General features: G+C 44.4%; 1 protein-coding gene and 1 long non-coding RNA gene across 2 annotated transcripts; both read left to right on the top strand.

Moving 5' to 3' along the window:
• Positions 1–58: 58 nt before the first annotated feature.
• Positions 59–1,923, top strand: LOC131705087 (zinc finger protein 239-like). Its single transcript, XM_059007300.1, has 2 exons — positions 59–408; positions 842–1,923. Exons 1-2 carry the CDS (start codon positions 342–344, stop codon positions 1,675–1,677), a joined length of 903 nt encoding a protein of 300 aa, XP_058863283.1. The 5' UTR covers positions 59–341; the 3' UTR covers positions 1,678–1,923.
• A 5,303-nt stretch (positions 1,924–7,226) lies between these two features.
• Positions 7,227–8,805, top strand: LOC131705086 (uncharacterized). Its single transcript, XR_009310173.1, has 4 exons — positions 7,227–7,295; positions 7,624–7,692; positions 7,912–7,941; positions 8,670–8,805. It is a non-coding gene; the product is annotated as an uncharacterized LOC131705086 (long non-coding RNA).
• Positions 8,806–27,630: the final 18,825 nt, after the last annotated feature.

Genomic DNA, 27,630 nt, shown 5'->3' with positions numbered 1-27,630 from the left:
TCTGTTAGATCAGCGGTGTCCAGTCACACTCCTGGAGGCCATTCCGCTCCACATTGAACAGGTTCAGTTATATGAAGTGATACTCCTGTGTCTGGATGGACACCCCTGTGTTAGATCTTTGCCTTTCCTCATTCCTGGTAGACTGTTTGCAGTTGTGCTGCTCCCACAGCTTTACAGAGCTGCAGGGATCACATGTCCCATCACTGGGTGATGCCAAATCCAGTCGGGTTACTCAGCGTCACCAGAAGAAACATTTCAGTAGAGAATTTCTGTGGAGAATGTATGCAGCAGGATCGCAAAAATGAGAGTCTTATTTTAATTCATTTTTAAAAGCTCATCTCATGTCAACTATCCCGAGGACTGTAATGTTTGCTCGCAACGCCACATTTCACTTTTGTGTGTCTCACAGTAAGCATTGCTGTGTTATTATTGTCATAGTACAGTAAGTATGTGTGTGGAGGTGTTCTGTACAGCAGACCAGCTCAACAGATAATTTCTATATTAATTATTAATTATCAAAAAACAAATTAAATATTAGATACATTGCAGTACTATCAAAATGCAGGTACTAAATAGGATTTTTCATGATGCTCTGTTGGCTCGATTTAAAATATTCCATTTTAAACATTAAAAAAAAGCATGTTGTTTTTCATTTTCTACTTGGCTGACATGTTGACATCATTTTTGCTGTGATTGAAACTTGCAGGACACTAACTGGTGAATGAATCCACCTCATCTCAAGCAACCAATCACTGAACTGCTCATTTGCTTGTGTTCAGAACAGTGCATGTGGAAGAATGCTGTACAATAACCTTTGTCTCTCTTCTCTTTCTTTCTTTAGCTTCTAAAGTAGATGAAGGAGAACACGACTCCACTCTATCACCCCAGTGCAAAAACTCTTCTAGAGGCAAACCACAGTGCAAGAAACACAGAGAAACAACACCCCAAGAAGAAAATGTGAAGACATTGAGAACTCACTCAGTTACAATCCCTTCCTTACAAGACAGACACCCACTTACTGTAGAGAGTACAGAGACGGCACATTCTGTGTGTTTTAACAATTCTGTAACCCAGGGCAACTTGAAGACCTTGCCTCATTCTATTAAAGGTGGGAAAAGTTCCTGTCAATTAGACGCTCCTGAAACTCACAAGGGAAATCTCACAGGAGGGACTACGTTTTCCTGGGCTGATTGTGGGAAGAGTTTCAATTATATATCACTGCTTAAAAGACACCAGCGCGTTCACACAGGAGAGAAACCTTCTCACATACAGACCAGTGATAAGAGTTTCACACAGTTAGGAAATCTTCATTCACACCAGCGCATTCACATAGGAGAGAAACCTTATCACTGTACTGAGTGTGGGAAGAGATTAAGTAACTTAGGAAACCTTAAAATCCACCAGCGCATTCACACAGGAGAGAAACCTTATCACTGTTCTGAGTGTGGGAAGATATTCAGTGACTTAGGGTCCCTTAAAAGGCACCAGCGCAATCACACAGGAGAGAAATGTTATCACTGTGCTGTTTGTGGGAAGAGATTCAGTGACTTAGGATCCCTTAAAAGGCACCAGCGCATTCACACAGGAGAGAAACCTTATCACTGTGCTGTTTGTGGGAAGAGATTCAGTCAGTTAGGAAACCTTAAAAGACACCATAACATTCACACATATGTGTAATCCTATCCCTGCACTTAGTGTGAAGAAGTTAAGTCAGTTGCAGGCTCTTACAGGACTTGAGAACATTCTCAGAAATGCAGACACTTGGGGACACCTAAACAACAGGAGTGCATTTAACTAAATACAGAAATATTTACTGAAAACAAAAGAATAAACTTGCTTGATAAATAGGGTCACCCCTAATCACAATCTGTTCAGATCAAAAACTCACAAAAATCTGTGTTCATCATGTTGTTGAGCATTTTGATTGTGTTACATCACATTAGTAATATATTAAATAGATTGTTATCATGAGTGCAAGTTTCTCTTTTTTTCCCTCCTGTATTGCTCAGCCTCTTGCAGTGTGTTGTGTGGAATCTTCCCTGATACCATGGTGAATCTGCGGTACCTCAAGACGCAGCACAGTATACCACAGTTATCATGCGGGCAGCTTGAAGTGTAAAATCAATACTGTGTCCAGCAGGGTGCGCCAGAGAGCTTTTAGCACTTTAATGGCTGCATACCATTGCTTCTTAACGAGGTGATTTCTGCTCCCAATGTGTTGAATACTCCCCTCTCTCTCTGGGGGACTCTATTAAACAAACAGACACGAGGTATTTAGAAATCACAGCTTTATTACATCAGCTTAGATTCTCTCGTGTACCAGTTCTCTGTGCATGGAAGCAACATTTTCATGATCCATCTGTGAAAACAGCACAAGAACTTTACACATGGCTAATTTATATAGCAACCCCCACCTTTCCCCTTCATTTGCATGACGTCTGATGAAAGCCGGGTTTTCTCAAGTAAAATAAACTGAGCGAATGGGAACCCGAAAAAGCATATTGCAAAAAACATTGTTATTAAACAAATCCAGTGGTTTGCAGAAGTATTCACCCCCCTGCAAAGTTTTCACATTTTGTTGGTACCTGAGCGTACTCCACGACGCTTTCAAATTAGACTTTACATGTAGGATCTACACAAACTACTCCACATTGATAAAATTAAAAAATGCATATAGAATATAAATAAGTAAGATTTACAGAGAAAAACAGATTAATCTCAGTTGTATAAGTATTCAACCCCTTTGCTACTGCAGCCCTAAATCAGCTCAGGTGCAAATGATTTGTTTGAAAGGTCACAAAATTAGTGAAATGGTTTCAGCCTGTGTGTACTCAAAGTGGTTTAACTTGTAGATAATTTTCCTCAGGTATATAAAGACTTTCAAGCTGCAACTCAAAGTGATCTAACAAAGCAACCACGAAGACCAAGGAGCTTTTGAAACAAGTCAGGCATAAAGTGGTAGAGAGGCACAGAGCATTAGAAGGGTACAAGAAAATTTCAAAGACTTTGATGATCCCTCTCAGCACAGTGAAGGACATCATTAAGAAGTGGAAGATGCATCATACCACCCAGACACTACCCAGATCAGGTCACCCTCCCAAACTGACCAGCCGGGCAAGCAGGAAACTGGTTCGAGATGTCTAAGATAAGAGTCAGTGTACAGACATCAACAATAAGCCGGTCCCTACACAAAGCTGGCCTGTATGGATGGGTGGCAAGAAAGAAACCATTACTCAAAAAGCCTGATGCCAGCGCCTCTTCCCTTGTAGCAGTTGAACTACTGGTGACACATTTGCTTTTTATATTTCCAATTTCAGCACATGCATCAGTGATGTGATATCCATCAAAGTTCCTTTGAAATGCACAATCAGGTGTTCAGTGGGAGCAGTGGTCACGCTTCATTTGAAGTGCTGCTTGTTTAGTCTAGTAACTGTTAGCAACGAGCTCATTAAAACTATCAAACATTGTTCATTGTGTTCTTAATGGTTGGTTAATTAAAAAGTAACCTATTTATGTACTAATAATGTCATATTATTGGAATTGGGAGAGGTTTGTTTAAAGGAACTATTGAAGCTAGTACTGTAGTAATGTTTAGCAATGAGATCAGGTTTTGTTTCAGTACCGTATACTCACTAGGAATTGACGCATGCGCTTATACTTGAGTATGTGCTGTTTTCTGTGCAGATGCAGTTACTCCTTTGGTTTCATATAGAAGCTTATGCACCTGCATTTGAGTGCAATGCAAGGTGTGGAGGCTCACATGTTCATATATTGCATTACAAGAAAAACACCATATTTATTCTTTCTCTTTGAATTCCAAATGTTGTAAGACGGATAAGGGCGTCTGCTAAGAGATAAATAAATAATAATCTTTTTAGCTTGTAATAATATAATAATATCTTTATTTTTATATAGCACCTTTCGTAGTGGACCACCATCACAAAGTGCTTTACAGAGGTAGGCTGTGAACTGTGCATTATATGCACAGTCACTTACAATAGGGCATTGATTTAATAATATAAGAAAAGTTATGAATAAAATCAGGAAATTTAATGCATCAATACTTTTCTAGTAGCTGACTGATCCCTGGCTTTCATCTAGTTGGCTTTTAAAGACATCCTAATGACTCTGCAGCAACACCGTTCTAGTGACCCATTTCAAACACTCCCAACTCTGTGAGAAGTGTCTCCTCTAATCCTTCTTTGTTCCAGGCTAAATAGATTCAGTTCCCTTGTCTGTTGATTGTCTGTTAACTCCACTGCAAGGGATGTTGCCCAGTCGGAGGAGCACGTCAACCCGAGCCCTTTTTGACTCTAGGTATAATAATGTGTCAATTAGCAGACACTTTTATCCAAAGCAACTACACAGACTAGGGAATGAACTACACATCAACAATTACTGGTGCAGAGTCACTTCTAATAGGACCTCGGTTTTACATCTCATCCCAAGGACAGAGCACAAGGAGGTTAAGTAACTTGCTGTGAGAAAATGTGACTCCTACCCTCTGTCCTAAGTCTGTCTCCACTCAGTTTATAACTGTGTACTCTAGTCCTGGTCTCTGCTGTGCTTGAAAGAGTGACTACAGTTAACTTCAACTTTTTAAAACCTTTAGTCTTCTCTATTCTTTTTTTTTGTTCCAGACTGAATAGATTTAGTTCCCTCAGCTGTTCTCTCAACATATTTAGGGTTGGTTGAGTGTACAAGGAAAACAACTGACTCTGGAGAGGAGTTACCAATCAATGCCAGCACACTGGAGATCCAGAATTCAGAACACAGAACCAGGGAGGACGTTCGGCCCATCAGTGCAGCAGCTGATTGATCTCAAACCTGTTAAGTCGGGTCTTAAAGGATCCCAGCCCTAACAACATGACTTGGTAACCCATTCCATCCCCCCACCACACTCTGTGAGAAGGTGTCTCCTACCCTTTGTCCTATGGCTATCCACACTTAATTTCCAGGAGTGTCCTCTGGCCGTGGTGTCAGTGCTATGCTTGAGGCATTAGATTGGGTTAACTTTGTCAACACCTTTCAAGTTTTTAAAGACTTCAGTAAAGTCCCCCTAATTGTTCTGTGTTCAAGCTAAACAAATTCAGTACCCTCTTCACAGCTTGCTCCTTTAAGCCCTGGGATTAGTCTTCACCTTTATGATTGCTTCCCTGTTGCTGGTAGAAATGAGTCTATCACAACACCAAGGTCTTTCTCTCACACCCACTGGGTATTTCAATCCCACTTTTTTCCTACTAAAAAGAGACTTAGTAATACAATTGTGAAATGTTTCAATAAGAAACATGCACTCCACACCGTACAGCAGCTGACTGATTTGCTAATGAAAGAAGCAGCTCCACCACAACACCTGGTATAATGAACATGTTTGTGAGCCAGGTGTTTGCAGTACTGTACTGTAGATATGAAATTCCAGAGAACGCTTCATTTTGCATGACTGATAACTAATCATTCTATTGCCTTTAATACTGTATATGGGGCCACCTGTCTGCACCTGCTGATCCCAGCACTGATCCTGCACTGTGTTAAGAGAACAATGGAGATCACTGACACTGTGTCAATAGATTTGGATCATAGGGTATAGAGGAAATAGTTTTCAAGTGAAGTATGGGAATTTGGAAGAGGAGGGCATCACCAGTATCACAGTGTAGAGAAAGAAAGGGTCCTTGATGAGGGTTTAGTGGTGAAGGAGTGCATTTGCATGGGAGAGGGTATAAAACAGAGCAGGGTGGAGGGACCAGAGCAGCTGAAGAGTGGAAAAGCAGTATCAGCACCTTGTCAAGATGAAAGCCTGGACTACAAGAGCCATTCTCCTCTCGGTCCTGACAGCATGTCTTCTGTCAGGGGCTGGTAAGACTGCCTTTCTCCTGAGTAACATGGGGAGGGAGGGAGGGATTGCATTGATTGCCTTCAACCTAAAATAAATGGGGGAAGAGATGGCATTGACTGACTTTCATCAGAATAACAGAAGGGTAGGGAGATAGCAGACAGTCTTCCATGAGATAACATAGTGGAGAAGGCAGGCTTTTCCTCAGTGCTGCACTATTGAATAATCAACTTACCATAAGAATATCCTTCTTTGTTCTTAATTTGTACATTGCCATTTAAAAGAATGATTTCACCCCCTCCATTTCCTCTGTGCGCAGATGCAAGGAGCCTCCTTAAGGACTCTGAAGAGCTGGGAGATGATGATTACCAGGCCAGCAAGAGAGAACTGGGTAAGATCCATTCTTCCAGAACTCAATCCTATATTCTCAACACAGAGGTTTGTCTACTTGTCTTGGGGTTTGATTTGATGAGCCTGTACTCCACTAGAATAAGACACAACATTTAGAGAACTTGAAAACTCCCATGTGTTGCATCAACCACCTCCCACCATGGGGACAAATTATTTATTTCTTAGCAGACGCCCTTATCCAGGGCAACTTACAATTGTTACAAGATATCACATTTTTACATTATATAGATTCACATTATTTTACATACATTATACAGATATCACATTATTTTACATACAATTACCCATTTATACAGCTGGGTTTTTACTGGAGCAATCTAGGTAAAGTACCTTGCTCAAGGATACAACAGCAGTGTCCCCCACTGGGGATTGAACCCACAACCCTCTGGTCAGGAGTCCAGAGCCCTAACCACTACTCCACACTGCTGCCCTGACAAATCAAGGTTTGCATTTGAAATTTCCCTTCAAGTCGATCTTGCCTCCTGCTCATCTCTTCAATAAACCATTGCAGGGTGTGTATAAAATACACTGAGATTTTAAAATGTTCATTCAGTTTGATTTACCTTTTTCACAAAATATACATATCCTTGAAACATATAGACCTGCTCTTAATATTCAAACCACTTTTTATACAGCAGATTTAATATAATAATTTATTTAAGAGATATTAAAAATGCAAACTGTTTACTGCAAGTTGATTTATTACAATTCCTTGCCTTATATAATATGTGGCACTTTAAAGTGGTTTATTTATATAATATTAATTCAACTATTCTACACTGTTGCAGTTATTAACAAAAGTGCAGAATTTTATGACCATAATTACATGTTTTCAATACAGATAAAAATCTTAATAAAATAAAAAAAATCCCAGTTTTCCTAATCGGTCCGTTTGCATTCTCCATTCCATGCTGTCATTCCTTTCATAGCATTGGATACAACACAGGACTGCTCTCATTAAAAATGTAACCACAGCCTGTGTTTACAGATCTCAGCAACACTTTGGAAGACTCAGAGGAGCAGGAAGGAGCACTGGAGAACAAGAGAGCGCTGGGTAAGGAAAGAAAGAAAGAAAGAAAGAAAGAAAGAAAGAAAGAAAGAAAGAACGAAAGTTTCTTATTTGCAGGATTTAAGTTAAGCAATGACAAAAAAGCACAGTCCACATAATTTGTTTAGAAACTCAACCTGACTAATCATCGCTAATCATGCATAACATCAAGGGCTACTGTATATCCAGAAATCTCCTGGTTAAACCTCACAGCTCTGCATTGCAATGTAATGGGGTACTCTCTGCCTCCCTGTGTTGAGTGTCCTATGAAGTTGTGCTCTGCAGTCGAGGGACTCCTTCATTGCTTCATGAAGCTCTCTTCTCCCTGTTCCAGAGGCAGAGGATTCAGGTGACAGTGATGCTGAGCTGGACAGTGATGGACTCAAAGGAGAGCGGGAGTTGGGTGAGTTTTTTGAAAAGCACGTCTGGGTAGCGTGTGGGTACAACGTTAAACCTTCACGAGGAACACATTGTGAATTACAGATGATAGACTTAAGGCCAAACCCCAGTGAATCTGAGCACATTTAGCTGCTGTTTCTCTACTGGCACTAACTCAAAGTGCCCAGATCTGTTTCCTAATATACTTCTAACTGTATAAACCTATTTCTGTTTTACCTGATAGGAGACAATATGATGGAGAAAAGAGCTGACAGTGAGTACAGACGGCCTATAGCTTCTTCTGTTGAGTGTGTGTGTGTCTGTCTGTCTGTCTGTCTGTCTCTCTGTCCACTTGAGAGATATACACTGAAAATATTTCATCTGTTTGCATTTAACATGTGCATTTAAATGTGTTGATGCAGCACCTTTAATAAGACTTATTGTATTAATTGATCTCCTTAAATGTCAGTAAGAAGGATCGCCCAACTGAGATTTAATAACTTGACTAAAAGGTTGTCCTGTTCCCTTACCTTTTTATCAATCAATGTTTATTTTATATAGCGCCTTTCATAGTTGACCACAGTTGTTTTGTGCGATTGTTCTGTGTGATTCTTTTCATATGTAATGCAGACTGAAATATCTTTCTGTTAGTAAGTGCCATCACCATCTAGTGCATAGCAGTGAATTGAAAGCAGAAGGAAGCGTGATCCAGTCACTGGCTCTTCTATAAAGACACTTTGACTGATCCAGCCTACATTCTGTACATATATCTAAGACAGGCAACTAGAACTGAAGAGCAGCTCCTGAACTCAGGGGAAAACATCGTAACACACACTCTAACAAAATGAAATCTGAAGCTCCTTACTGTTCAGCAATCTTCTTTAATGTACATTGAAATCCTAATCCAAATTTGGAGAGTTCCTCAACATAGTCTGTGTTTAAATAGAAGGGATGCAACCTACTGTTTGTTTATGATCTTCACGTGCTTTCTGTCTCCTGAAGTGGATTCTGAAGTGGTCCTGACACAGTCCATGGTAGTGAAGAAGGATGCCCTGTCCAAAAGATACTACAGAAGTAAGTGTGTGTCTCTCTGGAGCTGGCTCCTGGTTTGGGTGAACTGCATGGATTGTAGACTGCAGGTCAATTGATTGAAGACATTGAGAAACACTTCAGTATTACAGCATACTCTACCATGGAGTGGTTTCATAATTGTGGACAGACTGGAGGAAATACTTTGAAGTGTGCCCCTCGGTGTCTTCATTAAGCCTGTAACAGCTATCAGAATCAACTGGTATTCTCAGAGGAACAGAAAACATTCCAGTAAATGAAACACAAACATGAATATAAAGTGAACTATTCAATCCAACAACCACTGTTTCTGTTTTTCTTTTTCTTTCAAACAGCTTTCTGTTGTAAGTATTTTATTTCATTATGGAACATTAATATATAGAAATAAATTGTATATATTGTTTTAAATTGTATTTAATGGTGTGTGTTTATTTCATTTCCAGATTATAGCATCTGTGCTCGTGGTAAGTGTGAAACTGATATTTTAATAAAAATGTGGCTGCACACTACAATACAATACACATGTACTGTGCGCTTCACAAGAAATGAATATATGTTAACAATGGGGCCTCCTACAGCTGATGTTGAGAATATGGAATGGGGTATTATTGTAATAGTATGAATGAGCTGCTCTTAATAAGAAATGACATCTTCATTTAATACATACTCACATAGTGAGGTGTTCTGTATCCTGTGGGAGGGTATATAAAGAAGGAGCCCTGGCTTTGGATTTTGCCAATAATAGAAATGTACAAATAGAGATGCACTCCTTTGAAATATATAGCTCTCCAATACACTACTGAGGCCCCATTCTTGTATAAAGCAGCCACTGCAGTGACTTCAAATGGACTGAACTCAATATATCACTTTTATCTTTCACAGTAAGGTACAGCTGCTACTATGGTAAGTAAATGGATTCTACTTTATTTGATGCAGCAATCAGTGGGTTTTATTTATTATTTTCAATCAGGGCACGAATTGTTTATCAGTGTAGCTTTGCTGAGAGGCTTCAGTGACACAGTGGCTAGAGTGCAGAGGTGCAGTGTGGAAGGTAGTGGGTTTGAGCAGTTCAATGACTAGAGTGCAGAGCTGCAGTGTGGAAGGTAGTGGGGTTGAGCAGTTCAATGACTAGAGTGCAGAGCTGCAGTGTGGAGGGTAGTGGGGTTGAGCAGTTCAATGACTAGAGTGCAGAGCTGCAGTGTGGAAGGTAGTGGGTTTGAGCAGTTCAATGACTAGAGTGCAGAGCTGCAGTGTGGAGGGTAGTGGGGTTGAGCAGTTCAATGACTAGAGTGCAGAGCTGCAGTGTGGAGGGTAGTGGGTTTGAGCAGTTCAATGACTAGAGTGCAGAGCTGCAGTGTGGAAGGTAGTGGGGTTGAGCAGTTCAATGACTAGAGTGCAGAGCTGCAGTGTGGAAGGTAGTGGGTTTGAGCAGTTCAATGACTAGAGTGCAGAGCTGCAGTGTGGAAGGTAGTGGGTTTGAGCAGTTCAATGACTAGAGTGCAGAGCTGCAGTGTGGTGTAGTGGGTTTGAGCAGTTCAATGACTAGAGTGCAGAGCTGCAGTGTGGTGTAGTGGTTTTGACTAGCTCAGTGGTTAGTGCTGGGCTGCAGTGTGGTGTAGTGATTTTGACTAGCTCAGTGGTTAGTGCTGGGCTGTAGTATGGGAGTTAGTGGGTTTGACAGCTCAGTGGTTCGAGAAAGTGGTGCCCTGCAGAGTGGAAGGCAATGTGCATTCTCGTGGATCTGAGTATTACTTTTTTATTCATTAGTCTTTTAGCAGTCGCTTTTCTCCAAAGTGCCTTCGAGACTAGGGGGTGTACTATGCATCAACAACTGCTGCTGCAGTCACTTACAATAGGACCCCAGTTTTACGTTTTGACTTGCTCAGGGTCACACACAGTGAGTGAGTGGCTGAGCCGGGATGTGAACCTCCTGGTATCAAGCCCTTTTCTTTAACCACTGGGCCACTGTCCCTGAGTAGCTCAGGGGGTTGAGTTCTGGGCTACAGTGTGGAAGGCAGTGGGTTTAAGAAGCTCTGTGTTAAAAATAGACTGTTCCTAATTTTCTTTTCTTTTTTTGTGTAGCTCATCACTATCACTACTATTTCTACTACCGTCATGGGCACCACTGCACTCGCCGTGAGTATGCCTTATTATTTCCGTATACATTGGCTGTGGGATGTATTAGAACAATTTGAAATAGAAAACCAAGTGTCATTCCATATCAGTTTAGAACATGAGGTCGACCAGGTCAAATATGGATGGAACTCCAAGAGAGACACAGAATTGTTGGAATAAGTTTTATAACAGATGCCATCCATCATAATCCTTCAACTGGAAATATCAAGATGAGTTTATGATTCATCTTTCAACTGCATTGTCTCAAACTATTGATCGATTGAGGTCATTCGTAACTTATTGGAAAGAGGAAAGTCTAACCTGTCTCCTGCAATCCTGAAATGTATACTTAAACTTATTACATGTGTATGATCTCATGCTGGAGTAACCAACTCCACAAATAATCCGAGGAGAGCTGAGGAATGGGATTGCTGCTGTTTTATGGTGTGTGTACAGTTGTTCCCTGTGGGAGGTCATTATGTCAGGGTTGGCTTTGAGTTGAGAGTCCACTGACCGCAATCTCCTGTGAAACTTTTGTCATTTTAGTGGAACAAAGTATAAAAGCAGGGGTCAAAACAGATGAGCTTTGATCTAGGATTGCTCTGAATAAAACCTCAGAAGCATGTTTGGCATTTGAACTAGTATAGAGGGTTTCCGTGTCTTTTATTGATAGGATTGTATTGAGAGGTTGTGGTGGTTCCACAGTTTAGCAGTTGATTCCATACCCTTTGGGATTGTGAAATTGCATGCTGAATTACACAAAGCTTTTTTCAAATTTGTAATTCAAAGGAGTGCAATACAAAGAGTGTGGAGGATGCTATCTACACATGGGAGGGAGTTCAATTCTGCAGCTCAGTGTGACACTGATTGTCTATATTATTAGTCAATGCTGACCATTACCACCCCACAATCTCATTACCTAGCTGTGCAATGCTCTGTAGGGTATGGATCAGAACAATAGCGTTTCTGCCCAGGTTACTGATAATGTCTTCAATTGGTTTCAGACTGGCGTACCTACCACTGCAGGCGATGCCAGCACTACTGAGAAGCAGCAGCGCCTAGGGATCACAGTGCTGGAATTTACCTGACAGCAGACCTGCAAGCAAAGCTTAAACACACCAGCAACCTTCTTTTGTAGCATCGCTGAAACCTTTCTGTTCTGGTCCCTCTCCCCACACACAGCTACAGCACCCATACTTATTTCTATCAGGCCATTCACAGTTTGTTTAAAACAGCTGCTCTCTGTTGTGCATTTGGTCAACCTCTTCAAGGATATATAATAGAGACAACATTATTTTTCTATTGGGTGATTCCCTACCTCTCATGAAGCAGGTCTTTACATTGTATGGAAAGGTGTCCTTATTTAACATGTAGTCTCAGATTCGAAGTGAGATCACATGCTCACACATGTTTGAATAGAAACACAGCTGCACATGGGCACATATACAAAACGTTACGTGGAGAGCGTGCTTGATTGATTTGCCCCAGCTCATAACACTATGTAACACAATTTTTGTTCCTGGGTATTAAGTGTTATTTCATAATTGCTTATGCCTCAAAAGTATAGAAAATGGCTATTATTCCCCACAAACTTTGCTTTTGTGACCAGGACAGTGATATTTTGAAATTTACCTATTTCCAATGAGAAAACGGGCGAATTTGTGTCTTTTTGTTCACAAAGTCAGAAAAAAACAACATATGAATCCAAATTAACATGTATTTATACTAAAGTAATACAAAAAAGATTTAGAAGTGAGTAGTTTTTCGAGATTTACGATTATACTGTAAATCACTTTCACGAATCAGCCCCCAAATGTAGTCTCCCATCATGTTCTCGTTATACTGTCCTTGGTAGCGGCGTTCAAAGTCCAGTATATCCTGGTGGAAGCGCTCGCCTTGCTCCTCCGAGTACGCTCCCATGTTCTCCTTGAATTTATCAAGATGAGCATCAAGGATATGGACTTTGAGGGACATCCTACAGCCCATTGTGCCGTAGTTCTTCACCAGAGTCTCAACCAGCTCCACATAGTTTTCGGCCTTGTGATTGCCCAGGAAGCCCTGAACCACTGCGACAAAGCTGTTCCAAGCCACTTTCTCCTTACTAGTGAGCTTCTTGGGGAATTCATTGCACTCCAGGATCTTCTTTATCTGTGGTCCGACGAAGACACCGGCTTTGACCTTTGTCTCAGACAGCTTAGGGAAGAAGTCTTGAAGGTACTTGAAGGCTGCCGACTCCTTATCTAGAGCTCTGACAAATTGTTTCATAAGGCCCAATTTGATGTGCAGTGGTGGCACCAGCACCTTCCGGGGGTCCACCAGTGGCTCCCACTTGACGTTGTTCCTCCCCACAGATAACTCGGTCCGCTGTGGCCAGTCCCTTCTGTGGTAGTGCGCCTTGGTGTCCCTGCTGTCCCAAAGGCAAAGATAGCAGGGAAACTTGGTAAAACTGCCTTGGAGACCCATCAGGAATGCCACCATTTTGAAGTCTCCTATGACCTTGATGCCATCTCAGAAAAATGCAGATATGTATCCACTTAGGCAGCTGGAACTAAACTGAACTGGTGGGCTTAAGGTCCCTGTATTTATACTACTATTTATATTACTGGAAAGTTCTAGAAGTTACTCCAAGTTTACTCAGCACTGAATCTATCTGGAATGTTCTGGAAAATAGGTAAATGTCAAAATATCACTGTCCTGGTCACAAAAGCAAAGTTTGTGGGGAATAATAGCCATTTTCTATACTTTGGAGGCATAAGCAATTAGGAAATAACACTTACTACCCAGGAACGAAAAAAAAAAAAAATTTGTTACACGGTGTAATCACTGCACCGAGTCAGGTTTGACCAGTAGACTCCTTTCTTCTCCCAGCCACCCTGTGATGTCACAAGTGGCCCGTGACAGGCCTTGTTCACAGACTGACAAAAACATTTTGTTTATATAGAGATTTTCTTCATCTCTCAATTATTTTAACATCTCTTTATTTGCATTCATGACAACAAATGCTCAAACTGTTGACCAGTATAAATGCTGTCCTGCCAAAACAACACTATTTGCTGTTACATGAAGCTGGGTAAAAGCCTATCACTTTCTGTAAATCTTTTTCAGCAATAAAACTAAGCATCAATGTCTCGTTTTGGACTGGTTTATTTCACATGACATGTATGCATTTCATACTGCCACCACTGAAATCACTCAAAAAGTACTCTTTATTGATAACAAATAACTCTTACCAGTGCAAGGTAGGATTCATATATTTCCTCTTTCTTCTGCATTGCATATTGCTGGATTTTAATTATGACAGAAATCACGATGAACCCAATCCCCAATCTGCGAGAGAGCTGGCTGGCGTGCTGACAAAATTTGATTTAGTTGACATCTGGAGAAACTTACATAATCAATCTAAACAATATACTTGGATCAAAATAAATAATGGTCAATTGTTTGGAGCACAGTTAGATAGATTTTACACTCAAAAGCATCACCTTAATAGAATTATTAATAGCAGTATTAATCTCTATTTGATCATCATCTCATCACAGCTGTTTTGTGTTTACCCACGGCACAGCACTCCAAATCCTATTGGCACTTTAACATTAAATTATTACAGGACATGTAGTTTAAAGAAATATTCAAACTATTTTGGAGTAACTGGAGAATAGAAAATAGATGCTTTTCTAATTTGAGACAGTGGTGGGATGTGGGGAAAATCCAAATTAAAATATTCTGTTAGAAATTCACCCAGAACGTCACTAGTGAGTTGAATGCAGTGGCCAGCCAGCTAGAGAATAAGATTTTAGAGATTGCGAGAGAGCTGAGCGGTCAGAGCACGGAAGGGACTTATCACAGCTTGAAGGAGAGGAAACAACCCCTGGGCAGCCTGCTGGAGGAGAAGGTCAAGGGGTCCCTGGTAAGAGCTAGATTTGTGGAATTAAGAGACATGGACGCCCCCACGACCTTCTTTTTCAGCTTGGACAAGAAAGAAGCTGAGGCTGCCCGGGGGGAGAGAGGTCTCCAGCCCTGCGGAGCTTCGTCAGACTGCGGTGACATTTTATTCAAATCTGTACCAGGCTGAGGGCTGCGACCAGCAGGAGACGGAGCGGCTGTTGGAAGGTCTCCCTCGCCGGGGTGAGGAGGAAAGCCGCGGCCTGGACACGGTCATCACACTGGAGGAGCTCACAACTGCCGTCACACAGCTCTCCAATGGAACAGCACCTGGGTTGGATGGGCTGCCTGCTGAATTCTATAAACATTTCTGGAGTTGCATTGGAAATGATCTCTACCAGGTTCAGAATGAATGTGTGGTGGAGGGAGAGCTGCCTCTGAGCTGCCGCAGGGCAGTACTGACTTTACTACCCAAAAACGGAGACCTCTCTGAGCTGAAGAACTGGCGTCCTGTGTCGTTCCTGTGCTGCGATTATAAGGTATTTTCCAAAGCTCTGGCCGGCAGTCTTAGGGAGTGTATGGGTACTGTGATGCAGTGACCAGACACACTGTGTACCAAAACGCTCAATTTTTGATAATTTGTTTTTAATCAGGAGGCTTTGTGGTCCAGTGGTTAAAGAAAAGGGCATATAACCAGGAGGTCCCTGGTTCAAATCCCACTTCAGCCACTGACTCATTGTGTGACCCTGAGCAAGTCACTTAATCTCCTTGTGCTCCATCTTTTGGGTGAGATGTAGTTGTAAGTGACTCTGCAGCTGATGCATAGCTCACACACCCTAGTCTCTGTAAGTCGCCTTGGATAATGCATCTAAACTTTTTAACTTAGATTTCGGGCTGGTGTCGCTTGACCAGGAGAAGGCTTTTGACAGGGTAGACCATGGCTTTTTATTTCGCACCCCAGAGGCATTTGGTTTTGGTCCTGTTTTTATTTCGTATATTAAAATTTTATATTCAAACGTATATTCTAATTGTTGCATTTATGCTGCTTATTTATTTGATTTAGACGACCAATTTGTTAGCTTTTTGTCAATCTTCATTCACTTTAATGGGACTTTTTCAACATTCTAAAGCTCCCCATGGTTTAAAAACTTCCAACATTCTATTTACTGTAAACAATGTAACTTTTGACACAAATCAGCTACTTTGACAACTTTCCCAACAAGTAAGACAAAAAGTTAGAGCATATGGAATCTTCCTCTCTTCTCTGCTATTCAAATCTGAAATCAAAACAGAAATAACCAATCAAGAGGTACACCTGTTTTAGTAACCGCACCAACTAAATTTTCTCTAACTTTTTATAAACAACTGAAATTTTGACCACTTTCCCTAAAGCAAGCCCCACAACTTTACCTGTAAAGTTACCATTGTTATTTTTGGTGAATACCTTGTCAAAGTACTACAGAGTCATACAAATATTGTACACACAGCCATTATATGGCTTAAACCCAGCCGTCAGGGTCCAGAGCTCTAACTACGATTACCACAGCCAGGGCCGGATTAACCTTTTGTGTGCCTGGCGCCAAACAGATTTGTTGGCCCCCATTTGTGGAACCATTATAAAAGACAGGGGATCGACACAGTTGTCGTCTTTGACACATCACGTTTTTGAGCACCGCTTACATTTTTTTTTCATCATTTTCTTAGTCACTTGTTCCTTGATGTTTACTCTCCCGCTCGGAAACCGTGCATGCTCAGGCAATACACTGGTGTAGTGTACACTCAAAACACACTACTAGTCACTTTCAAAACACTCTCAAGCTCAAAACACGTTGTTTTTACAATTATGGTATTACATTTGTATTTTCCCCAAATGTTTTTCAGCTAAAGTGAACTGAATTAACTAACATAACAATGTACTAATAGAAACTGTAACCATACAGTACTGTATATCAACATACAGAGTTGAAATACAAAGCAAACAAAAAATAAAAATTACCAAAATTAACTATACACAAAAAAGAAAAAAAAACAGTACTACCTACAGAAACACAAACACACACACACACACAGACACACACACACACACACACACAGACGAATACAGTAAATTGGAATCTATTGCTAATGGATGCCTTCTTTCAAGCATACTGGTTTGAGTTCCTTTGTTTCAAAAACAACAATCATTCTCGAGGCATGTTTTGAATATGTTATCTTGTTTAATACAACTTTTTAAATGAACAACAAAAAAAAGTTTAATTAATATTATAACAAATAGTAACATACTGATGTACATACTGATAGAATGTGTCTATTTTGTGGCTCACCTTTGTCGTTTTTTTTTGTACCTTGTGTTTGTACATTAGTTAGCCACCTGTAATGAAAAAACGCTGACACTGTCTCCGAAAATTAACCTTTCTTCCACTGTTCCCTTTAAGTGCATGAACATGAACAGGATCTGCAAGAGGTTTGTTCAACTTTTTTTTTTTTGCCTCAGTTCACTGGTCGCTTACAAGGGCTTGATTAGTGCAGAATAAGGGGGATTTAATTTGAGGAACGGGGGTGCTTGTGTAACACAGAATTAGAGAGATAAAGCTGGATAGCTTGAGATGAGAAGAGCTGGACAAGACAACAACGTAAAACACTCTGAACTCTCACGTCTCACCGGGTCAGGCAGCATCCTCTGGCTGCTGGCCGGCTATTGAGAATGAGAGACAGAATAAATAAGGACAAAGCTCTCAGTCCAGGTCGGAACCAGGTGGCGTCTCTTAGCTGCTGGACGAACAAGGAGAATGAGAAGACAAACATAAAAGACACTCTCGATGAGAGACATAAAAGACAAAGGGATAGATCCATCACTACTCATTGCAGCATCCCCAGGCAGCGTGGCTGGCAACTGGGCGGCGTGGAGAGTTAGGATAAAGTCTCGGGTCTGTGTTGGAGAGACGAAAATAGAGAATCCCCTCCCCCCCCCCCCCCCCCCCGTGGCGGGGCCCGGCCCGGCTTAGCAGGTGGGGACTCGGCCAGCCAGAAGGGGCAGAAAGGTGCTCGGACCTGAAAAGAAATGAGGTAGATGGGATAGCATGGTTGTGGCCTTGGTGAGGCTAGCGCATGAGCAGCGACAGGATAGTTGTGGCCGGGGGTCCCCTCTAGCCAGTGAGGAACCGCCGGGGATGGCAGTGACTTGGGCAGGAGGCCGACCTGGTCAGTCGGGGGAGTGAAAATCACTTCCCCCCCAAAAGAAGGATCCCCGGCTCCCCGCAGCACCGCACCTTGAAGATAGGGAAGAGACTGCTGAGCCGCACATATAGATAAGAGGAAGCTGTAAGAAAGAGAACCCCCCCCCTAGTGGGGGGAAACCTTTGGTGGACCTGGCGGAGAGGGCACCCCCACTCCGGGCATACTAACAAATGACTTTTGCACTGCTGCAATGCCTGAAGGGACTGAAGGCGGAACTGATACTGGATGTCTGATAGGTAGTTCCTGAGAAGGAAGGAGCCAGGTTGAGAGACAGACTGAGATACGTGATAAAGGCCAGCAGGTGCTGAAGATGGAGTGAGAGATACGATTCTGGGCGTAGAAGATGGTGAAGGAGGACCAGGCAGTAGAGTAAGCTGAGCGTGTGGATGGGGCTAGAGCACTCTCCATAAAACAGCGGGCCGACTGGAGGAGACCAGAGAGAGTGGAGTTTAGTTGAATATTAGCTGGCTGAACGAAGGCACTTGCTGCGGGTTGGGATCTGCTCCTGGAATTAGGCTGTGGAACTTCAGGACCTGCCGGCGAGATAAAGCTTAGAGGCGTTAAGGGACCCGGGGTGGCAGGCCCGAATAATGACGTTATTGGACACGGAGATCCAGACCAGGTGACGAAGAAGCTGCATGATTAAGGGGAGGGATGAGCGCCCTTTGTTTTTTTGGTTTTTTTTCCGCTGATTTGAGAGAGATCGGAGCGCTTGAGGCCTAGAGCTGGGAAACTGGAAGTTGATGGAGTTGAGAATTCTGCACAATGGAGAAATCCAAAGAAGATGGTCAGGCACAGGGTTTCCATGACAATGTCGTCGAATGGGTTGAAGCATCCTTGCCGGAGAAGGTCTGTTGAGATTGGTTGTCTTGATGGAGAGGAGGGGGGCAGGATTTTCTCCATGCCTCTGAGAATTAGGTGGATCTCGCGGGTTGGGGTCTGCTTCTGGGACCAAACTGTGAAACTTGTGGGCCATCACACAACCTCCACTGGGCATGTTTTTTTTTTTACTGCAAGGTGTAGTATTCTGTAGTAAAATTACTACAGCTGGCCAAAGTCCAGTATCTGGGTGCACGGAATGGTTCACAAGACCTCATGGTTGATATGTCTTAAAGCTCCAAGTCTATTCATTGTATTCCCCTTGATGTCCTGGTAACTGTTGCCTTTTTTTCCCCATTGGTAAATCAACTGATGCTGTCATGGTAAGTTCACAGGGTGCACTCTGTTCCTTCAGGAGTCCTGCAGAGGAAGTGCTTCATGAGAGCAGTTAAACATAGTACTTCCATGGTCAGGTCATTGAATGTACAGAGCAGCCTTTTCTGAGGGTAGAGATTAAAGAGTGAAGGATGTCTATTGATATAGGGAGCCAGGAGGGAGCAGCGGAGGGGGGGGGGGGCTCTTGAGGATCTCTCTGAGTGTCAGCAAACTGATGGGATGGATAGGAGTGTTGGAGAAGGGACGGAGATGAGGTGGCAGAAATACTGAATTCCAGAGATGTAGACGGTAGTGGCTAAGTGAAGAGAATCCCTTGCATGGGCGAAAGAGGCTACAATCCGAGTTCATTAAATCGGAATAGGATGTATTTTTATTTTTATTTTGTGCAGAAAGTTGTAAATGTTTTCCATCCAGTGGTAAACGAAGATTTGGTCGCTGGGGCTAAGAGTGTGGCCATGTAGTGATGAGCAGATTGCAGAAGGTTGGAGAGTGTTGTATTTAGTTGAACAGCAGATGTTGGTGTTGCAGAGTTTGATGAGGGCTGAGGTGGCAGCTGGAGCTGAACAAATATATGAAATCGACTGCTGAGTTGTTTCTGGAAACGAAGGCAGAAAGATGAGATGCCGACCATCCTGTTTTAGTTAATATGGGATCGATCGGCGGTTTGCTACCATCATGTCTGCTAAGAAATAAATAATGTCTGTTTGGAATGGAAAAGGTGAACTTATAATCAGAGGTTTGGGTTTCACAACTCTAGTCATTCTCCTAATAGTGGAACTTCTTAAATCATAAATCAAAGCAGATTTCCAGTCTCATACCGCGTATTAAAGCTTGTAGTATCTGAGAGGATGAGCGGACATGAGACGGGCAGCAGTGTGGAGTAGTGGTTAGGGCTCTGGACTCTTGACCGGAGGGTCATGGGTTCAATCCCTGGTATGGGACACTGCTGCTGTACCCTTGAGCAAGGTACTTTACCTAGATTGCTCCAGTAAAAACCCAACTGTATAAATGGGTAATTGTAAAAATAATGTGATATCTTGTAACAATTGTAAGTCGCCCTGGATAAGGGCGTCTGCTAAGAAATTAATAATAATAATAATAAATTGCTGAGGAAATTTATTTAAATGTGTTTATTTAAATGTGTGTTTGACACGGGACCCGGAGGTGAATTGGTCATTTACGCGCTGCAGGGGCAGCGAGCTGTAACAGAAGGAACTGAAGCAACAGACTTATTTCCAGGACACTGTTTATTGTGGGACAGACACAAATAACATCACATACAGGTTGTGTGGAAAGGGTGGATACTGTGCTTTAACTCTGGGACACAACTTTGTTTCCGGGAACAACTGGGACGTTGGCTGCAGGGGTCCCTTCCCCACAGCACGGATACAACTTTATTACCACCGTTGTGTACGTCTCTTGGCGTTCGGGTCACGTGAGTGGTGTTCCTGGAGCCCTTCTTCAGAGGGGCCCATTCCATTCTTGCCTACGCTTACCTGTTGCAGAAACACTCCAGCAGAGGGTGTCTTCTTTGTGCTTACCTGTGTTACAGAACCACTCCAGCAGAGGGTGTTTGTCCTGTGCGTACCTGTGTTGCAGAAACACTCCAGCAGAGGGTGTTTTCTTTGTGCTTACCTGTGTTACAGAAATACTCCAGAAGAGGGGGCCTGTTTATACTTATCTGTGCGTCAGGATCACTCCAGCAGAGGGAGTCCGTCCGATGGTTGTCTAAGTTGCAGGATCACTCCAGCAGAGGGAGTCCGTCCGATGGTTGTCTAAGTTGCAGGATCACTCCAGCAGAGGGAGTCTGTTCCATACTTACCTGTGTTGCAGAGATACTCCAGCAGGGGGGGGAGCCACCTCTGTGATTACTTGGAATACCAAGCTACTCCAGTAGAGAGGGCCTGCATTGAGCCTACCAGCATTACAGGACCACTCCAGCAGAGGGAGCTTGTCCTGTACTTACCTGTGGACTGACCCACCCGGGTTGAAGGAACCTCTCTGATACTTACCGGTCTCCTCGTCTAAAGTTTCCAGTGAAGTTCATCCCGGTGGACCCAGTCCCATTTGGGCAGGTCTTGCACAGGCCACGGCCTGTAGGACACAGTAATCTGAAATAGCTTAGAGAGGGTCGAAGAAGTGAGTCAGTTAGTGGCCCGTACAGGGCATTATTAAATAACAGAAACTGTTTGTTGGTGTAAATATTGTAAATAAAAGATACTTGCCTGAAAGTTCTACGAGTCTGTGCCAGTCGGTGGGAGCAGCAAACGAGTAACACGCAGGGTTACTCCGCCAGTGTGTTACAATATATATATATATATATATATATATATATATATATATATATATATATATATATTAGATCCAGGTATTGGAGGAAAGCTGGAGCGTTGGAAGCTCTGGAGGAGAGCAGTTGCAGATTTGAACAGTAAACTAAAGCCACTTTTGTATGCTGCAATAGGAGCAGATCTGAAGAGGGAGCTGAGATTTGCTGTACTGAGGGGATATTAACAGTAGAGGCAAGATCTGCTGAACGGGCAGAGATCTGAGGGAGTAAACGATGGAATGCTGTCAGTAGTGTGCAGTGGCCTGCTGTAGAGAGCAGAGAGCTGCTGAATGCAGTGGAAATTGGTATTTGAGAGTTAAGACGTTTAAGATGATGTCGGAGATGGTGCTGCCTTTGGGCAGAGATAAAGAATGCATAGATCTGAGGCCGCTGCAGTACCTGAGAGGAAGAGAATGCGTTGCTCGGAGGCTGCTGCAAAACCTATTGATTTGATCAGGAGCAGTCTAAGAGTGTATTGTCTATTGCGGTGTAAATGTTGATAATCGTAGGACATAGTTTCCGTATGTGCCTGGAAGCTCAAATTGAATGAAATGGACTTTGAAAGTTGTATTAAGTGCCTTGATGAAGTTGGGGGCAAATGAGGAAGTGCAAATCCGGGAACAAGAAGGTTGCAGGAATGGCCTGATGCAGGGAAACTGGAAAATTAATGTGACGGTGGATTCTTAACATCTCAGAAAGCTGAGAAGCATGGCTTCATGACCAGGTCCTCGAGGGGAGGGGTTTGGATTTGAAAAATTCAAGTTAATATATGTAGCAAAAGAGGTTGAGGCAGGAGGGGACTGAGAATCCCTCGGAATGACAACGAACTGCAGGAATTGATAGAAAGTTTGGAGTGTGCGAGATTTGCAGCGATAGCAAATCAGCTTAAATTATGTAGAGCTTGTGGTGTTATGCTGCCATCTAGAAGTTGTGATTGGAATTGAAACTATTGTCTTCAGTGAAGCAGGGTAGCATATATTTGGTTATTGCGATTTAAATCCTTGTCTATGTATAAAATATTTGCTTTAGAACAGTTCGTGATGATATAAGTAAGTTAACGTAGGTCTAGAAGAGGAGCCTGCAGTATTTAGATGTCACAATTCGGCGAGTTGAAGCTCTCATGTTGAAAAAAGCGCAGCAGCAGGAGCCAGAAGATTGCAGTAGTGAGGCACAAACTCACATTCCCTGTTAAAGCTGCCTGGTCGCCATGGCAACTTACCACTCCCAGTAATCACTTGATGAGGCGTTGCTGTGGTAACCATGGTCTGTGAGGCGCCGGTGTGAAAGAGTTGCAGTACAGCGGTGATGATGGAACAGTCTTTCTGATGAAAACGCAGACCAAGTTGAGAATGGCACTGCACTTTGAACGGCGCTGTAGCTGCCCCGGCCACTGCCGTGTGGCTGGTTAAAACGATGAGTTCAGTTTTTTTCTGCTGCTTGGTAATTCAGTCATGAGGCAGCTGTAGCAGAGTGGCGCAGCGGAAGCGTGCTGGACCCATAACCCAGAGGTCGATGGATCGAAACCATCCTCTGCTAGCTTGTTTTTCTTCTGTTAGCAAAGTAGTTTTTCTAAAATATTAACTGAAGGCAATTAATTAATATTAAATTTCGCAATCAAGGAAATGTGCACATTACTGGACACATTCAAATCGACAATTGACCTCTAAAACGTTAAGTTTTTAATCAAATTAGTTTCTTTACAAATGACATTGCTTTCTTTTTTTTTTAATTGTGCCAGGAAAGACCAAAAGATAAAGCCCTTGGGAATAGGTCAATACTGCCAGCTGCTGCATATAAGTCAGCTCTTGAACCCTCTTAAAAATCGAGCTCTAAAATGTTTGCTTTGCAAGTTAATTAACAACTGTGACACTCAATAGCGGTTAATCCATGCGTTAATTAAATTCAGTGATTGATTTGTTCACATATTACAATGCTGTTTTCAGGATTCCCGCATATTCTGAACATGCACAGTGTAATATGGCAATGGAATGACAGGGAAACCACTGCTTTCTTCCCTCTGGTCGTGTATTGTCACGCTGACTACTATCCAAATGAAAGTGCCGCAGTCACCTAAAGGATAAGGCACTGGCCTCCTAAACCAGGGATTGTGGTTTCGTCAGTTTTATTAAAAACAAACTGTGTATTTGTTTGTTGTCTGTGATATGTTTATAGATCTTGGTACTTTACACAAAGTAGTCATGGCCAAGTGGTTAAGGTAATATACTTGCAATCCGTTGGTGTTTCCCCGTGCATGTTCACATCCTGTTGAATACGTGCCCCCTTTTTATGTCTAATTCTTAAAGGTCTGTTAAGCTTAAAGGTATCAATTATTACTTGCTGTACTTTAAATTTCTTCAAAACTAGTATTTGTATATAGCTATTTTCAATATCTCATGCAAGGAAGTGTTAATATGACTTTATTACCCAACTATGTCAATGAAAACTGGTCAACATTAATTTCGGAGTCACTTTAATTTATTGTGCAGTATCAAATGAAACATAAAAATGAATCACTATACAATAAATCTCTGTTTGTCGCTATACAATCAATATGTTGTGTAGGCTTGTGGCAGTCTGGCTCGCAGTGGTGATGTGTGATGACGTCACGGACCAGGAAGTAACTCAAACCAAAACAATGGATGGGCGGTTGAAGCTGAGTGCAACGGCACTCAGCGTATTTATTAATAAACAAAACAAAAACAAAAGATTTAACAAAACACCAAACAAAAGGGCACGAGGGCCAAACGAATAAACAAACAAACAAGTAAGTGTCGTGCTGGATAATCAAGCATGTTTTAGCAAATGTTTTTAAATGTTTCTCGCTCTCTCCGCTCCCCGTACTCTCCTCTGTACACTCCACCCCGAGTGCAGAGAGCTGCAGGTTTATATACTCTGGCCGAGGGATTCACTAGTTGTTAATTATCTTATTATCCCTCGGCTAGAGTCTGCACGCGTTTGGTAAGGATGCATGACTGTCAGCTAGTTAAATAATCAGTAGCTGATCAGCCATGCATCCTCACGGGGTTTTTAAATATATAATAAAAGACGCGGCGCTTTTACCCGCGCCGCAAACAAAAATACAAATAATAATACATAGGGGCGGGACACTCCGCCACACATGCCCCCCCTTGTGCGCAGCACACATGGCCTTTTCGGCCACCTCCCCCCTTAGTCCCCAAAGTCCTGGTTAGCAGTCCCGGCGCAGGAACAGGGGCAGCAACGGGCCAAAGGTGGCGGCCACAGTGGGATGTCCTCCTCCCACCCAAACAACTGTAGCGTCCCAGTGGACGACGCACAGGCCGGTTCCTCTGGCCAGAAAAATTTTGGGGGTGGTCTCCAGACCTGCCCCCCCTTCTTCATGGCTGGCAGCTTCCCTCCGTGGGGCTCCGGCCACCCTTTCTCCTGCAGCGAAATTGCTGCGGGGGAAGCTGGTCTCCTGACCTCCCCCCCCCCCCTTCTTCATGGCTGGCAGCTGCCCTTCACGGGGCTCCAGCCACCGTATTTCCTGCCGCGAAAGTGCGGCTGGGGGAGCTGGTCTCCTGACCTCCCCCCCCTTTTCCATGGCCGGCAGCTACCCTTCATGGGGTTCCAGCCATAGTATTTCCTGCCGCGAAAGTGCGGCTGGGGGAGCTGGTCTCCTGACCTCCCCCACCTTCTTCGTGGCCGGTAGCTGCCCTTCATGGGGCTCCAGCCACAGTATTTCCTGCTGCATGGCAGGACTGGTAGCGACCCCAGGCAAAACAGGACCCTCGGGAGGCGAAGGTAGCAGCTGCAGACCTTTGGCAGACAATGGCAGCAGCAGCAGCGGACCCTCGGGAGGCGACGGCAGCCGCAGCGGACCCTTGGGGGGCGACGGCAGCAGCAGCAGACCCTCGGGGGGCGACGGCAGCAGCAGCGGACCCTCGGGAGGCGACGGCAGCAGCAGCAGCGGACCCTCGGGAGGTGAACTCGGGAGGGGAGCCCCTGGCCATGGAGGCGGCAGCGGGAGCTCCACTTCTCCCTCGTTCCCTGTAGCTGGTGGCTCTCCAGGCGATGTGGAGCAACAGGCAGCCCCAGGCGATGCGGAGCAACAGGCAGCCCCAGGCGATGCGGAGCAACAGGCAGCCCCAGGCGATGCGGAGCAACAGGCAGCCCCAGGCGATGCAGAGCAACAGGCAGCCCCAGGCGATGCGGAGCAACAGGCAGCCCCAGGCGATGCAGAGCAACAGGCAGCCCCAGGCGATGCGGAGAAACAGGCAGCCCCAGGCGATGCGGAGAAACAAGCAGCCCCAGGCGATGCGTAGAAACAGGCAGCCCCAGGCGATGCGGAGAAACTGGCAGCCCCAGGCGATGCGGAGAAATAGGCAGCCCCAGGCGATGCGGAGAAACAGGCAGCCCCAGGCGAAGTGAGCAGGCATCCTTGGGCGAAGCGAGGCAGGCATCCCTGGGCGAAGCGAGGCAGGCATCCCTGGGCGGTGCGAGGCAGGCATCCCTGGGCGAAGCGAGGCAGGCATCCTTGGGCGAAGCGAGGCAGGCATCCTTGGGTGAAGCGAGGCAGGCATTCTTGGGCGATGCGAGGCAGGCATCATTGGGCGGTGCGAGGCAGGCATCCTTGGGCGGTGCGAGGCAGGCATCCTTGGGCGGTGCGAGGCAGGGCAGGAGCAGTCCTTCCCATGACGGTGGATGTGGCACCAGCAGGTATTCACCCTCTGCTGGTGGAGGTGGAAATGGAACCAGCAGGTATTCACCCTCTGCTGGTGGAGATGGGAGGGGCAGGCAGTCCTCCCACGGCGGTTGAGGCATAACCAGCAGGCATTCACCCTCTGCTGGTGCAGGTTGTGGAGGTAGAGGCAGCTCCTGCTGCTCTGCTCCTGGCGGTGGAGGTGGCGGAGGCAGAGGCAGCTCCCGCTGCTCTGTTCCTGGTGGTGGAAGCGGTGGAGGTGGCGGAGACAGAGGCAGCTCCCGCTGCTCTGCTCCTGGTGGTGGAAGCGGTGGAGATGGTGGAGGCAGAGGCAGCTCTTGCTGCTCTGCTCCTGGTGGCTGAGGCAGAGGCAGCAGGTATTCTTCCTCTGCTGCTGGAGGCCTGGGCGCTGGATGCACGGGCTACCCCCCTCCGGGCGCTGGATGCACGGGCTACCCCCCCCCGGGCGCTGGATGCACGGGCTCCCCCCTTCTGGGCGCTGGATGCTCGCGCTCCCCCCTTCTGGGCGCTGGATGCTCGCGCTCCCCCTCAGGCGCTGGAGCCTGCTTCTTTGCCTTCTTGGCACCGCCCCTCCTTCCCTTCTTCGGGACCAGCAGTTCCACCTCCTGCCATGGAGGGGGTTGGTCGGGTGCTTTGTGCCCGACCTTGCCGACGGCAAAGCACCACTCCTCCCCTTTGAGGCAGGTTTCCTGATCCACCTGCAGCGATGGTATGGCCTTCAGGTGGATCCACTCCTTCGCAGTCTCCACCTCACCTCGATCAAAGGCCTGTACAAAGAGGGGGTCTTCATATGGGCACACCTCAGGGAGGTGCCCATACTCCAGGCAGGCGAGGCACCATGTAGCCCCTCCTTCCTTTAACTCCCTCTGATGCGCATGCCACCTCTCCATGTAGGCATCCACTTTATCCATTTTTTTTTTTTTTTTTTTTTTTTTCAAACACAAAAAAACACTATTTGAAAAAGAACAAAAAAAAACGTCCTTTCCTTTCCCGGTCCGGCTGTTGGAGGCGTTGTTTGTCCCACGCAGGACACCATATGTGGCAGTCTGGCTCGCAGTGGTGATGTGTGATGACGTCACGGACCAGGAAGTAACTCAAACCAAAACAATGGATGGGCGGTTGAAGCTGAGTGCAACGGCACTCAGCGTATTTATTAATAAACAAAACAAAAACAAAAGATTTAACAAAACACCAAACAAAAGGGCACGAAGGCCAAACGAATAAACAAACAAACAAGTAAGTGTCGTGCTGGATAATCCAGCATGTTTTAGCAATTGTTTTTAAATGTTGCTCGCTCTCTCCGCTCCCCGTACTCTCCTCTGTACACTCCACCCCGAGTGCAGAGAGCTGCAGGTTTATATACTCTGGCCGAGGGATTCACTAGTTGTTAATTATCTTATTATCCCTCGGCCAGAGTCTGCACACGTTTGGTAAGGATG

The sequence above is a fragment of the Acipenser ruthenus genome, chromosome 35 (assembly GCF_902713425.1).
Source record: "Acipenser ruthenus chromosome 35, fAciRut3.2 maternal haplotype, whole genome shotgun sequence".
Classification (NCBI taxonomy): domain Eukaryota; kingdom Metazoa; phylum Chordata; class Actinopteri; order Acipenseriformes; family Acipenseridae; genus Acipenser; species Acipenser ruthenus.
Note: the sequence above shows the minus strand (reverse complement) of the source record. Positions and strands in the feature narration are given on the sequence as shown.

Excerpts from the sequence above, each read along its gene's own strand:
- LOC131705087 (XM_059007300.1), top strand. The coding sequence starts at position 342 with ATGTCAACTATCCCGAGGACTGTAATGTTTGCTCGCAACGCCACATTT. Across the intron at positions 409-841 it reads TCACTTTTGTGTGTCTCACA|CTTCTAAAGTAGATGAAGGA; the intron begins GTAAGCATTGCT and ends TTCTTTCTTTAG.